The 14,115-nt window shown below is 39.6% G+C and overlaps 1 protein-coding gene across 3 annotated transcripts in view; it reads left to right on the top strand.

Annotated features, from left to right (window-relative positions):
* The window catches only part of YTHDC2 (YTH N6-methyladenosine RNA binding protein C2), a 70,640-nt gene that overhangs the window by 17,765 nt on the left and 38,760 nt on the right, over positions 1 to 14,115 (top strand). For all 3 annotated transcript variants that reach the window (XM_079784423.1, XM_079784425.1, XM_079784424.1), the window contains exons 8-12: positions 2,006 to 2,113; positions 5,039 to 5,187; positions 7,953 to 8,088; positions 11,909 to 12,035; positions 12,249 to 12,314. In XM_079784423.1, the coding sequence (XP_079640549.1) occupies positions 2,006 to 2,113; positions 5,039 to 5,187; positions 7,953 to 8,088; positions 11,909 to 12,035; positions 12,249 to 12,314 (586 nt within the window). The remainder of the gene's footprint in view (positions 1 to 2,005; positions 2,114 to 5,038; positions 5,188 to 7,952; positions 8,089 to 11,908; positions 12,036 to 12,248; positions 12,315 to 14,115) is intronic.

Below are 14,115 nucleotides of genomic sequence, written 5' to 3'. Positions count from 1 at the left end.
AATTAAATTTTCTTTAGTATTTTTCATGGTTGGCCCCCTTTTTTTTGTGTGTGTGTGAAATGCTCAGATCCCATAATTTATTTGACAAAACTGCCTTCTGAGACTTAATTACATTATAGTTTGCACTTTCTTTTGTTGTCTCCTTTGTATGTTGTCTCCTTTGTTTACTCTTTTGCATGGTGCTTAAATGTTGGTATTATGGTTATCCCCTTGATCTATTTTCTTTTCCTTATACACCTTCACTTCCTCTCTTTTCTTTGTTTTTCCTCTTCTTTTCTGCTCTATGCTACACTCTGTGAGGTACTGGAGATACACAGTTAGTGTCCTTAGAAATTCTCAGTGCCTTTCTACTTTCTTATTTTTACTTATTTATTTAAATGAGTTTAAAAAAATTTTTTTATTGATTTCAGAAAGGAAGGGAGAGGGAGAAAGAGAGAGAAAAATCAATGATGAGAGGGAATCATTGATCGGCTGCCTCCTGCAAGCCCCCCACTGGGGATCGATCCTGCAATCTGGGGATCCTGTGCCCTTGGCCGGAATTGAACTTGGGACTCTTCAGTGTGCGGGCCGATGCTCTATCCACCGAGCCAAACCGTCTAGGGCTACTTTCTTTTTTAGACCGATGACTCCTGAATCTTTATTTCCAACAGACTCTTTTCCCCAATTCAGACTGTTCTCTAGAACTTTGGTCTTAGATATATTATAAACAGCTTACTTTTAATATGACCCAAACTGAATACTTAATAGTTCTATAAAAATCTTTTCTTATGTTGCCTGTTTTGATTAATCATACCATTGACCTAGTTACCTAAGTCACAAATCGGTATGTTTTTCTTCTCAATATTCTTGGATGATAAAGCACATGAAATACATGCATCTGCTAATTGAAAGCTAATTTTGGCACCTCACAATTGACATGTCTAAAACTAAACCCCAACTTGCACCAGCTAATTAACCTGTTCCTTTTTCAGTTTTCCTTGTTACATTAAGGAATAATCTCATCATCTATCCAGTTTTGTAAGCCAGAAATCTAAGACCTATGATTGACTTTTCCCTATCATTCCTCCATATCCAATCGAATGATGAGTTCTGTGGGTTTTACTTTCTGTCTCTAAAGTCTCTTTTTTTCCATTTTTACTATCACCAATCTCATTCAAGTTGTTCTCTTTTTTTACCTGAACTATTGGAATAACTTTTACCTGCTCTGTTCCATCCACTCTGCTCTCTTTTAAATCCCATTCTCCATGGTGCAGTCTGAACGGTCTTTTCTGAATTGGAATTCGATGACGTTGAACACTCCTCTGAGCTTAAAACTTTGAATGACCATTACTTTAAGATAAATACCCTTAATAAGACTTATCTATTTCTCCTGCCTCATCTTGAACTACAATCCCTTTCAACACCCCCTCTCTTACTATGTTCCAGTTAGCTTGAAATTAGCTTGGTCTTTTCATATCTTTTCCCACAGTGGGCTCTTTGCATGTGCTATAATTCCCCACATAGCTTAGTTATTTTGTTTACCCCTTCTCTTGGTCCTCATTTTCTCAGTGAGGATGCTTTTCTTAACTCAGTAACACCCCCACCCCCATATTACTGGTAGATATTGTCATGACATCTTGTATTTCTCTTTGATAACACTTGTCACAACTCTATTTTAAAATTTCTATTCTGGATTATTGGATTAATGTCTGTCTCCTCTGCTAGCTTGCAAGCTTCAAGAGATCAGGAGGTAGCTCTGTTTCTGCTTACCATTTGTATTCCTGGTGCCTAGCATGATGCCAAACACATGATAAGTAGAGGGTTAACATTGCAAAAACAAGCATATGAACAGTTTTCTAAAGTAAAGATCACAGTTATATTTAAAGGGCAATATCATGAGGATCACTTGACCTGTGGAATTGCTTTTGGATTTTACACTCAATGTTTGTTAACTTGGGAATCTCATGGTTTTATGTGAATTATCTCTGAGATGCAATAACTACTTTTAAAAATGTATGTTATTTAGTACAGGGAAGACCATTTGAAGTAAAAGAAATGTTTCTGGAAGATATTTTAAGAACTACTGGATATACAAATAAAGAAATGTTAAAATACAAAAAGGAAAAACAGCGAGGTAAGCTTTTTTATTTTTTATTCCCCCCCCCCCCATTGATTTTTAGAGTGGAAGGGAAGGAGGGGGGAAGGCAAGAGGGGAGAGAGAGAGAGAGAGAGAGAGAGAGAGAGAGAGAGAGATCAACATGAGAGACATATCGATTGGTTGCCTCCAGCATGTGCCCCAACTGGGACGAGGATCAAACCTGCAACCCATGTACATGCCCTTGACCAGGAATCGAACCTGAGACTCTTTGGTGCTCAGGTCAGTGCTCTAACTACTGAGCAAACACTGGCCAGGGTGGGAGGTTAGCTTTTTATCAAACACATATAAATAGAAAATTACTATTCCTATTGACCTTTTAGAATATTCCAGTATTATACTATGGAGGTACAAGGGCAATTGAAAATGTCTTGTATATAATTATGTAATATTATATTAGAATACTGTCCCAAATATACCTTTTACAATATGGTTTATGTCCAGAAGTTATAATCTATAGTGAGGAATTGAAAGTGGATGCCATATGGTGAATACCACAGAAAAGGGGGGGTGGGGAAAGGTAGGAGAGGGTAAAAGGGGGATAAATGGTGATGGAAAAAGACTTGATTTGGGATGGTGAATACACAATACAATATACAGATAATGTATTATAGAATTGTACACCTGAAACCTATATAATTTTATTAACCAACGCCACCCCAATAAATTCAATTTTTAAAAACTTAATTAAAAAGAAAGGGAATACCAGAATTGAGAAGGTTGTGTGCATCTTTATCCAAAGATTCAACCACTGCCCTGGCTTGTGTGGCTCGGTTGGCTTGGCATTCCGTGCACTGAAAGGTTGCTGGTTGCCAGATTGATTTCCAGCCAGAATGCATGCCAGGGTTGCAGGCTAGATCCCCTGTAGGGACATGCAGGAGGCAGCCAGTTGATGTTTTGCTCTCACATTAATGTTTCCCTGTCTGTCCCTCTCCATTTCTCTCTTTCTAAAAATAAATCAATAGAAATATTTTAAGGAAAAGATTCAACCACTGTTTGAAGGAGGGAGAAAAGTATGATATGCCACAGCATATCTCAGGACAAGAGTAGGGAGCGGGTGGGAGGGAACTCATCTTTGATACAATGTCAAGGTTTTCAAATCTTGATACTGTTATGAATTGCTTCTATTCTTTGATTTTAGCATTATTTGCTTATTAATACATTTCTTATGACATATCTCAGATTTTGAATTAGGATTAGCCTCTTCTTATTTACCTTCAACTACATTATTTATGATGGAAAATTTGGCTTAAAGCTTTGATTCTGTTTTGTCTGTATGACCTTGGATAAATAACTTTGGATTTTCCACTTAATAAAGCTGTTAGCAATACTTATTTCACAGTGCAGTGCTAAATCACTAATGTGTTAATTATAAAACTTCAGGATCTTGAAACTTTTGAACATGAAAATTGTATAGAACTTATATCTCAAACAACTAGCATGGTGGCAGAAGTTCAAGAAATTGTTTTCTACAAAGCACTATATGAATACCAGTCATTGATTTAAACAGTATTTATTGTATGGCTAAAATACTGTTCTTTGAATTATGGTTATAGAAGTAAACATTTTACTAATAGATGAATAGATAAGGTTTTAAGCAGTTTCATGTGTCCTTATGATTCAGCATAACACATTTCATTAAATGTTCTAATTAATATTTTTTTAAAAAATAACTATTTATATAAAAGGCTAATATGCTAAGTGTCCGACTGACCAGTTACTATAACGCACACTGACCACCAAGGGGCAGATGCTCAATGCAGGAGCTGCTGTGACGTGCACAGAGAAATGGCACTGCGGATCTGGCGCCCACAAAGCAACACTCGGCTTCCCCCAAGTGGGACATAGGCCCTGCCACCACCCTGGAGTGACAGCCCACCAAATCGCAGCTGACGCTGCCAAGACCCCATGGCGCAAAATGCGGCCCACAGCCCCGCCCAGCCTGGAAGCAGTTGCTGTGGGCACTGGGTAATGATGTCACATAGCAACGCCCAGCTTCCTCTCCCTAGGGACTAGCCTCCTTGCAGTTTCTTCAGCCCAGGAACACGACTTGCTTTATAGCCGAGTGCAAATATTTTTTGTCTGTGAAGCATTTTCCCCTGCCTTATCTCATTTGATCCTCACAAGTCCTGGAGTAGGTAGATAGGAGACTTGGTGGAATCCTATTTTCTCTTCATTAGCTGGAAAAAGGAGATTTAGAAAGTTTAGAAACTTGACCCAACTGAAAAGAAGTAAGAAATGGTGGATCTTGAAAATGACTTCAGGTTTTCTCACTGCACAGAATATAGTCAAACACTGCTGCAGTTAAATATTTTACCCTTTGTTCTCCCTGCATGATCTACAATAATAATCTGCATTGTGTTGGTATTTACTGCTGTTGCTAACAATTACCTGAAAGAGAAGTTGGGGTGCTTCACGGGGCTGGAAAAAGTTTAGCTACATCAGAAAGCAGGTCTAATTAAGCAAGTTTATTATATAAAAGGCTAAGTTGACTCACACATGCACGATACATACAAAGCTCTTGCTGGCGCCAATTGTACACTTGTGTTTCGATCTGTCATTGTCGATCGTGAATTTGGTTGACACTTCTATTATAAAGGGTGAAGAGATCGATATTAAAATATTCTAATTAATTTCTGTTCAGTGTGCACAAATTTGTGTACCTGGCCACTAGTATTTAATAAAGGAAGTAGACTCTTGTCTTCCTGACATCTGGCTATATAAAGATGTTAATGGCTTTGCTCAGGTTTTTCACATTACTTTAACTGAAAATATGAGTGTAATTTATTTTAAATAAGGCCAACTTTAAAGTATTTTCAGATTCATTAAAGATCTAAAACAAAGGAATATATTTCACAAAGCAAATAATTTTTTCATAAATTCTTTCTTTGATAATTAATTTAGAAGAAAAACAACAAACCACACTTACAGAATGGTATTCAGCTCAAGAGAATACTGTCAAGCCGGAATCTCAGAGGCAAAGAACAATTCCAAATGTGACTGAAGAGTATGATTTATTGGATGATGGTGGTGATGCTGTTTTCAGTCAGTTGGTAAGACCTAATTGGTTTCATACTGATATTTTAAGTAAAAATTTTATAGTTTAAAGAACATCATAGGAGTTCATAATATTTTTATGCATTTTTTAATTGTTTAAAGTATTATATATGCCTCCTTTTTCCCCAATTAACCCCCCCACCACCACCACTCCCATGCCCCAGGACAAGCCCCAACTGCCCCAGTGTCCGTGTCCATTGGTCATGCCAATATGCATGCATACAAGTCGTTTGGTTGATCTCCCACCCCATTCCCTCCCCTGCCTTCTCTCTGAGGCTGGACAGTCTGTTCAGTGTTTCGTTGTCTCTGGATCTATTTTTGTTCATCAGTTTATGTTGTTCATTATATCCCACATATGAGTGAGATCATGTGATATTTATCTTTCTCCGACTGGCTTATTTCGCTTAGCATAATGCTGTTCAGGTCCATCCATGCTGTTGCAAATGGTAAAAGTTCCTTCTTTTTTATAGCAGCGTAGTATTTCATTGTATAGATGTACCACAGTTTCTTAATCCACTCATTTGTTGATGGGCACTTCAAAATATCAGACTTATGTTGTAGCAATATCTTTACCGATACAGCTCCTAAGGCAATGGAAACTAAGGAGAAAATAAACAAATGGGACTACATCAATATAAAAAGCTGCATAGCAGAAGAAACCATTAACAAAACAATAAGAAAGCCCACTGCATGGGAGAACATATTTGCCAATGCTATCTCAGATAAGGGTTTAATCTCCAAAATTTACAGGGAACTCATACAGCTTAACAAAAGGAAGATAATCCAATCAAAAATGGACAAAGGACCTAAATAGACACTTTTTGAAAGAGGACATACAGAAGACTGAGAGACATATGAAAATATGCTCAAAGTCACTAATCATCTGAGAGATGCAAATCAAAACACCAATGAGGTACCATTTCACACCTGTCAGAATGGCTATCATCAACAAATCAACAAACGACAAGTGCTGGAGAGGATGTGGAGTTAAAGGAACTCTTATGCACTGCTGGTGGGAATGTAGACTGGTGCAGCCATTGTGGAAAACAGTATGGAGTTCCCTCAAAAAATTAAAAATGGAGCTCCCATTCGACCCAGTAACCCCACTTCAGGGAATATATCCCAAAAAACCAGAAACAGCAATCAGAAAGGAAATATGCACCCCTATGTTCATAGCAGCACAATTTATGCATTTTTAAAGTGTAATTTTTTTAGTTTATTTTAGGCTACAATACATTTTTCAGAGTGACTTTCTAACACTTTTTTTTTGTAAATAATGCAAAATCTTTTACTGTTTCATTTTAACTTTAAATTATTTCAATATTTTTCTCTAAATATTTTGAAGTATATACTTGTAGATATTATGCTTATGCATTATTATTGCTTGCTATTTTGTCATCTCAAAACGTTTAAGCGCCTATGAGCTAAATAATATAAGACATGCTAACAGGAGAAAATTGAGAAAAGATAGTTGGTCTTAGAGCAAATAATCAATACTGTTATTGTTTCTATCACCAATCAGCTTTGTGACTGTATAAAATCAATTGCCTACTATAGATAAAATCAAGTTCTCTTCTCTTATTTTTACAAGTGAATATTTGTAGAAGCCCTGACTGGTCATCCATAACTCTTCATCCCCATTCCCCAGTGGTGCCTCTCCTACACTGGGTCCCATGGAGTCTGAAAACTGGAACTAGCTGATTTCCGAGGACCCTTCTGGTCTTTGACTCTGGTTTGGAATTCTTTAAAAGGCATTGATGATAATGCAGAATATAGCTGGGACTATGCACTTTCTATAAAAGGAATTTAATTTACTGTTTTGAGCATGAGAAGGTATATAATGCAGATATGCTGCAGTTTTTTTGCCATTATTTAGAGTTATAATGTATCCAAATGAACTACACATGAGTTTAAAATGCTTTTAAAGAATGTTTAAAATCGTTTTTTAATATAGGGAACATTCATTTGGTTCAATGAACAGTATTTTGATTATTAGTTCTTAAGACTGGGTTACACATTAGCATCGCCTAAGGAACTTTTAAAGCCCTATGGAATCTGGCCTCCATCATCAGAGATTCTAATGTACTTGCTCTGGGGTGGAACCTGGATCAGTATTGAAAAGCTCCAGGTGATGGTCCCTCTGGTGTACAGTTGGGAGAGAACCACTGGTATACATTTTGCAACATCCTCTCAGAAGCATACTTAGTTAATATTTTGTTTGGATCATACTACTTTGTTGACAAACATTCTTATTCTCAGATGAAAGATGAATGTAAGAAGAACATATAGTACTGTAAGTGATGTTTATGATGAGATGAGAAACTTATGTCAAAGTCTATGCTATAATATTATATGGTTAGTAGTTTATGTGCTCACTAGAGGCCCGTTGCAGGAAGATTCCTGCAAGAATAGGGCTTCCTGTGGCCTGAGCAAAGCAGAGAAGGGAGCGAAGCCCGCTAACCCACCGCCTCCCTGCGCTTTCTCTCCCATTGCTGCTGCCGCCCTCACCCCGCTTTCCGCTTTCCCTCCCTCTTGTACACTGTCTTCAGTCTTCGCTCCTTGTCTACGTATGCAAATTAACCACCATCTTTGTTGGGTTAATTTGCATACTCTGATTGGCTGGTGGGCGTAGCAGAGTGGTGGTTAACTTGCATGTTTCTCTTTTATTAGTGTAGATTATGGCCATCTCATGTTCTTTGCAAGCAAAGGTTAAGCTGTTAGGTAATTTATAACCTTTGCTTTTTTTTTTTTTTTTGTAAAGACAGAAAAAGATGTGAATTGCCTTGAACCATGGTTAATAAAGGAAATGGATGCTTGTCTTTCTGATATATGGCTGAATAAAGATGTTGAGGCCTTTGCTCAGATTTTTCACCTTATTTTAACGGAAAATGTTAGTGGTAAGTGTAATTTATTTTAATTTATTACTCATAGAATTATGCTGAAAATTTAATCTAATTCAAAATGTATGTACTATATTTTTTATTCACAACCAATAATTTATTCTTTTGGAGTACTTATTTGAAATGTACATATCAGGATCTTCTTATTAGCATAGTACACTAAATAAATGTTATGTTAAATCAGGATTCTTAACCTAGTTATACTAGAATAGTTTACTGGGGTCTGTGAGTGTATGCCAATTATGTGCAAAAGTATTTTTATGTTTATGTATTGTACACATACCTTCCCACTCCCAGGGGAATGGCTTGGATTTTTAAAACATTTGTGATTTCAAAAGGAGAAGAAAAAAGTTAACTTTGCTCTAAATTTTTAAGTAAGTGAATGGAGAATTTTAACATATCTTTAGTTATATGAGCTCAAGTTCTAATTCACATGTACATGCTGTATGTCATGTGACATGTTTTCACTAGTGAGTTATCCTGATGTTGTTAGTTGATGATAGTGGATATTGGCAATCAGAGATGAGTTTCAGAACCTTGAAGGCTTCCTAGCAAAAGGTAGAATAAAATATCATAGAAAGTCAGTACTGGAAAGGATTTAGATGTTCTTTCACCTAAACTTCTCAGCATTATCCTATGTAATAAAAGGCTAATATGCAAATTGTCCCCTCCAGAGTTATACCGACTGGGAGTTCGACCGCACACTATGACGTGTGCTGACCACCAGGGGGTGGCGCAGACTGAAGGAGCCCCAGCCAGCAGTCGGCAGCCGGGGGAAGGAAGGCCCCGGCCAGCCCTGATCACTGGCCAGGACTAGGGACCCTATCTGTGCACGTATTTCGTGAACTGGGCCTCTGGTTATTATAATAATTACTAGAGGCCCGGTGCATGAAATTCGTGCACTCGGGGGAGGGGGGCGGTCCCTCAGCCCGGCCTGCGCCCTCTTGCAGTTTGGGAGCCCTTGGGGGATGTCTGGCTGACAGTTTAGGCCCACTCAGCCATCAGTCGGACATCCTTAGTGCTGCTGCGGAGGTGGGAGAGGATCCCGCCACTGCCGCTGCGCTTGCCAGTCTTGAGCCTGGCTTCTGGCTGAGCGGTGCTCCCCCTGTGAGAGCACACTGACCACTAGGGGGCAGCTCTTGCATTGAGCGTCTGCCCAGTGTGCATCATAGCAACTGGTTATTCCGCCGTTTGGTCAGTTTGCATATTAGCCTTTTATTATATAGGACTAGAGGCTCGATGCATGAAAATCCATGCACTGGGCTGGGGGGGGGGGGAGTCCCCTCAGCCCAGCCTGCGCCCTCTCACAGTCCGGGAGTCTTCAGGATATGTTCTACTGATGGCTTAGGCCCGCTCTTAGGGAGTGGGCCTAAGCCGCTGTCTGGCCTCCCTCTGTGGGAGGCGACCAGATGGGCGATCAGGGGATGGTGCCGCCCCCATCAGCCCGCCGTTGCCACCCGGCCTCCCTCTGTGGGAGGCAACCGGATAGGCCCATCAGGGGACAGTGCTGGCCCCACCCCATTGCTCCTCCACCGCCGCTGGTCGCCACCCCCCCATCGCCGTTCCCTCCTTCTGCCCACTGGCATGCGCCTTGGCTGGCCTGGTGCCACCTGCTTGCCGGCCCCTTCCCTCCCTGCCAACTGGTCGTTCCGCCATTCGGTTGATTTGCGCGTGAAATCGTGCAGCCCTGCCCACCTGCCTGCCTCCCCACCTTGACACCCTAACCTCTATAACCAGAGCTTGAGTGTGCCTGGCCCTGCCCCTGACCCCTCTGGCCTTCTCTGGCCGCTTCAAGCCCCGCCCTCGGTCCCATGAGTTGCCTCGGGCTGGTCCCGCCTCCTCCTGGTGCCTCCCCGCTTCTGCCCCATCTCTGGAGCAATGTGGTGGCTCCACCCCATCATGGTGCCGGAGGAGAGTGTGGAAGCTTCGCACCTGCTGCAGAGTTTCGAGCGCCGCTTCCTGGTGGCATGCGCGCTGCACTCCTTCCCCTGGAAGGTGGGTGGTGGGGTGCTCTGAGTGTGAGTGGTGGGTGGCAAAGGACTGGTGAGGGGGTGCTACGGGCTCTCACTCCCGCCCTCCCTGCCACTGGATGGTCCCGCTTCCTCCTGGCGCCTCCCTGCTTCTGTCCCATCTCTGGAGCAATGCGGCGGCTCTGCCCTGCCGCGCTCGCAGCCTCCTGCTGATCGGTTGTTATAGCATGAGGGCATCACGACCATTTGCATATTAGCCTTTTATTATATAGGATTATTGATCACTTCCTTCCTGAAACTTTTTTTTTACATTAACTTCCGATATTCCATACTTGATTTTCCTTCTTCTTATCTCCCTGGATGGAACTACTTGGTTTTCTTGGTAGTTTTATTCTTTTTTTAGACCTATAAATATGAAATGTCCCAGGCCTCAGTCCTTTGACCTTCCTTATACTTACTATGGATCTCACTTAATCATAGCTTTATGTATTTATTTAAAATTTCTTGTAATTTTATGTCTCCAGTCTTGACCTCCCTCTCTTCAATATATCTGATCACTTGACATCTCTAGTTGGATGTCTATCAGATAAAACTGGATTTGCCCCAAACAACTTTTGATTTCTTCTCAACTTGCTCTTTCCTTAGTGTTTCTTAAGTATGCATAATCAATTTTAGATCTTTTTAAAAATGCAGGTGCCTGGCCATCTGAGAACACCTGAATCTGAATCTAGAGTACTATCATTTACTTACTAGTAATTGCTAAGTCAACAAAACATAAAATCACCCTTGACTTTATTCTCACACCCCACATACAACCCATTAAAAAATCCTGTTAGTTTTACCTTCTAAATAAATCCAAATCTGACTACATTGCACTTCCCCTCTGCTGCCATCCTAGTATAAGCCAACATTTCTCTCCTGGACTATAGCAGTAGCCTAGTAACTGCTTCTATTGTTATTTTAGACTCTTCTCCAGAGAACAATCAGATTGATTCTTTCAAAAAGGAAATTAGATCATGCTGCTTCCCTGTTCTCTTACTTTTCCATGGCTTTCAATTACACTTTGAATAAAAATCAAAGACCCTTCCCTGATTTGGTCTTTGGTTGCCTTTTTTATCTCATTTTCTACTACTTTTTCCCTTGTTCACTCTGCTTTAGCCACCCTTATCGTCATTCCCATATTTGGGCCTTTGTTTTGTTTCCTGTGTCTGGAATTCTGTTCTCACAGATACTCATAAGGCCCAATATCTATTCCATTTAGCTCTCTATTTAGAAGTGACTTCTCAGAAAGGTCTTATCATTTTACTAAAATTGCACCCTTTTCTCACTATATTTCCTTATCCTGCTTTATTATTCTTTATTGTACAGTTGACCCTTGAACAATGTGGGGTTAGGCGTGTAGTTCCCCATGCAGTTGAAAATTCCACATATATTTTGACTCCCCAAAAACTTAATTACATTTCCACCCTGGCTGGTGTGGCTCAGTTGGTTGGAGTGTTGTCCCAAGTACCAAAGGGTCATGGATTCAATCCCTGGTTGGGACACATATGGGAGGAAGCCCATTAGTGTATCTTTGTGAGCTCAAGATTGTTTAATAAATATCTTTTCTTCTCTGAAATTCCAAAGATAGTCCCTATTCCATCCTGTTTATACTAAGGGCATATTAATAACAGATCCTTTGGGATGATATGAGTTAAGGGTTATGTAATGCTGTTAATCATATAGTTAGGTGAAGTAGCCAATCCCAGCTAATTCTTCTGATGCTCAATTCTTTCATCTAAATAAAAGTTAAAATGATTTTAAATAATTTGGAAATTTAACACATATTTATCTTTTTCTTATTTTAGTCGATTACAGACATAGTGAAACCAGTGCAACAGTTCTGATGGTTGCTGCAGGACGAGGTTTTTCAAGTCAAGTGGAGCAGTTAATTAGTATGGGAGCCAATGTCCATAGCAAAGCATCAAATGGCTGGTAATTTTAAACTGCATCCATTCTTTGTGTATCTTTGTATAGGCACACATATCTTTTTTGATTTTTCATATTTATCTTTATATTAAAAGCTATTGTGTAATAATTGCTTGTACATCTCTAATGGGTGAATGAAAAATTTTGAGCAACTACTAGTTTTGTAATTTTGAGAACATTATTTGTTTGTCTTAATTTGATACCTTTGAATTTTGGCAGGATGGCTTTAGATTGGGCTAAACACTTTGGGCAGACTGAAGTTGTGGATCTTCTAGAATCTTACAGGTGAAACTTTATACTATGTTTAATTAATCCTAACTGCTTTTTAAAAAACCTTAGCCATGTAAATGATAGAAAGTGACAAATTTATAGTCTCTTACTGAGATTTTGTGTGTGTGTGTGTGTGTGTGTGTGTGTGTGTGTGTGTGTGTCAGTGATTCTAAGGAATTTTTCTGATTATTTTGGTGTAGTTTGCTAATAAGATCCACTGTGGTATAATATTTACCCTTATTTTTTATTTTATTTTGAAAAAGCAGAAGGGGAATTTCCAGTTTAACATGGTAGCTACAAACATGTATTTATTGCTGCATTTTTTCAAAACTTCACTAAAATGATAAGGAAAGGAATATAAAATGTGTAAACTGGCAAAGTTATTTGGCAGATCCAAGTGTTAACTCTAATATGGTGGGTTTTGTTGTTATTTTAATAATAACATTCAGAACCTGCAGTCCTTTTAGTGCTAACATTTTGAATGTTTCAGACATTCTTTTTTTTTTTTTTAATATATTTTTATTGATTTCATAGAGGAAGAGAGAGGGAGAGAAAGATAGAAACATCAATGATGAGAGAGAATCCTTGATCGGCTATCTCCTGCACAATCCACACTGGGGATTGAGCCCGCATATGCCCTGACCAGGAATCGATCCATGACCTCCTGGGTCATAGGCTGACGCTCAACCACTGAACCACGCTGGCTGGGCTGTTTAGACATTTTTATGGTGTCAGGTATAGCACACTAGACACTACAAATTACCAAGTAAAGTTATTATCTGGGCAATATTTTAATTATCCTGGTTAATTGGGCTTTCTTTTTATTTCCCAGATTATGACATTATCAATTACAAATTTCAAATATTTAAAATTAAATTTATTATGTTTGTTGCATAATTGATATCTAAAGTTTATAGCTTAAAACAAAGAATGTTATAGCATCTTCATTTACCTGTTAAAAAGTAAGAAAAAAACTTGGAATGTTTTAAAATGGATCTTAACCCTTTGCACTCGCTTGCTTTTTTCTCGATTCCTTTATTCTAATGCTAACCGTGTCGAGTCACACTCGACATCCAAGTGCAAAAGGTTAAAGTTTAAATACTGCAATTATAAAGTTGTATAAGTTAATATTTTCCCTACTTAAAGCAGTCTTATGTTTATCTTTCTGCTAAACTCTTTTAGAGAGATTAGAGATTGTATTATACTAATTTCCTAGAAATCTTATTGGTAAATACTTGTGATGGTAGTAGTTTATATCTTTACTAGAGGCCGGATGCACAAAAATTCGTGCAAGAGTAAGCCTTCCTTCCCCCAGCTGCTGGCACCGTCTTCCCTCCAGCACCCGGGACCTGGGTTTTCTTCCTTCGGCCGCTGGCAGGCACCTGGGACCTGGGCTGGCTTCCCTCGGCCGCCCGCAGGCACCTGGGACCCGGGCTGGCTTCCCTCGGCTGCCCGCAGGCACCTGGGACCTGGCTGGCTTCCCCATGGCCCGCCGCCAGGCACCCGGGACCCGGGTTGGCTTTCCCCAGGCCGCCCACAGGCACCTGAGACCCGGCTGGCTTCCCTCCGGCCCCGGCTTCATCAGGAAGGATGTATGGAATGATGTCTGGAAGACATCTGGTCTAATTAGCATATTACCCTTTTATTATAGATATATAGGATAAAGAATTAAGGCATTTATTTTAGTAATTTATGCTGATTCTGGCTTTTGGAAAATAGCACAATTAACCTACTTTTAGTATAGAACTACCAAATTAAGAATCTTGTTAAGTTGGTACCTATAGAATTTTTTTTAAATGTGGAATTTTCTTCAGAG

The sequence above is a fragment of the Cnephaeus nilssonii genome, assembly GCF_951640355.1.
Source record: "Cnephaeus nilssonii genome assembly, chromosome: 2".
In the NCBI taxonomy this organism is placed as follows: domain Eukaryota; kingdom Metazoa; phylum Chordata; class Mammalia; order Chiroptera; family Vespertilionidae; genus Cnephaeus; species Cnephaeus nilssonii.
Note: the sequence above shows the minus strand (reverse complement) of the source record. Positions and strands in the feature narration are given on the sequence as shown.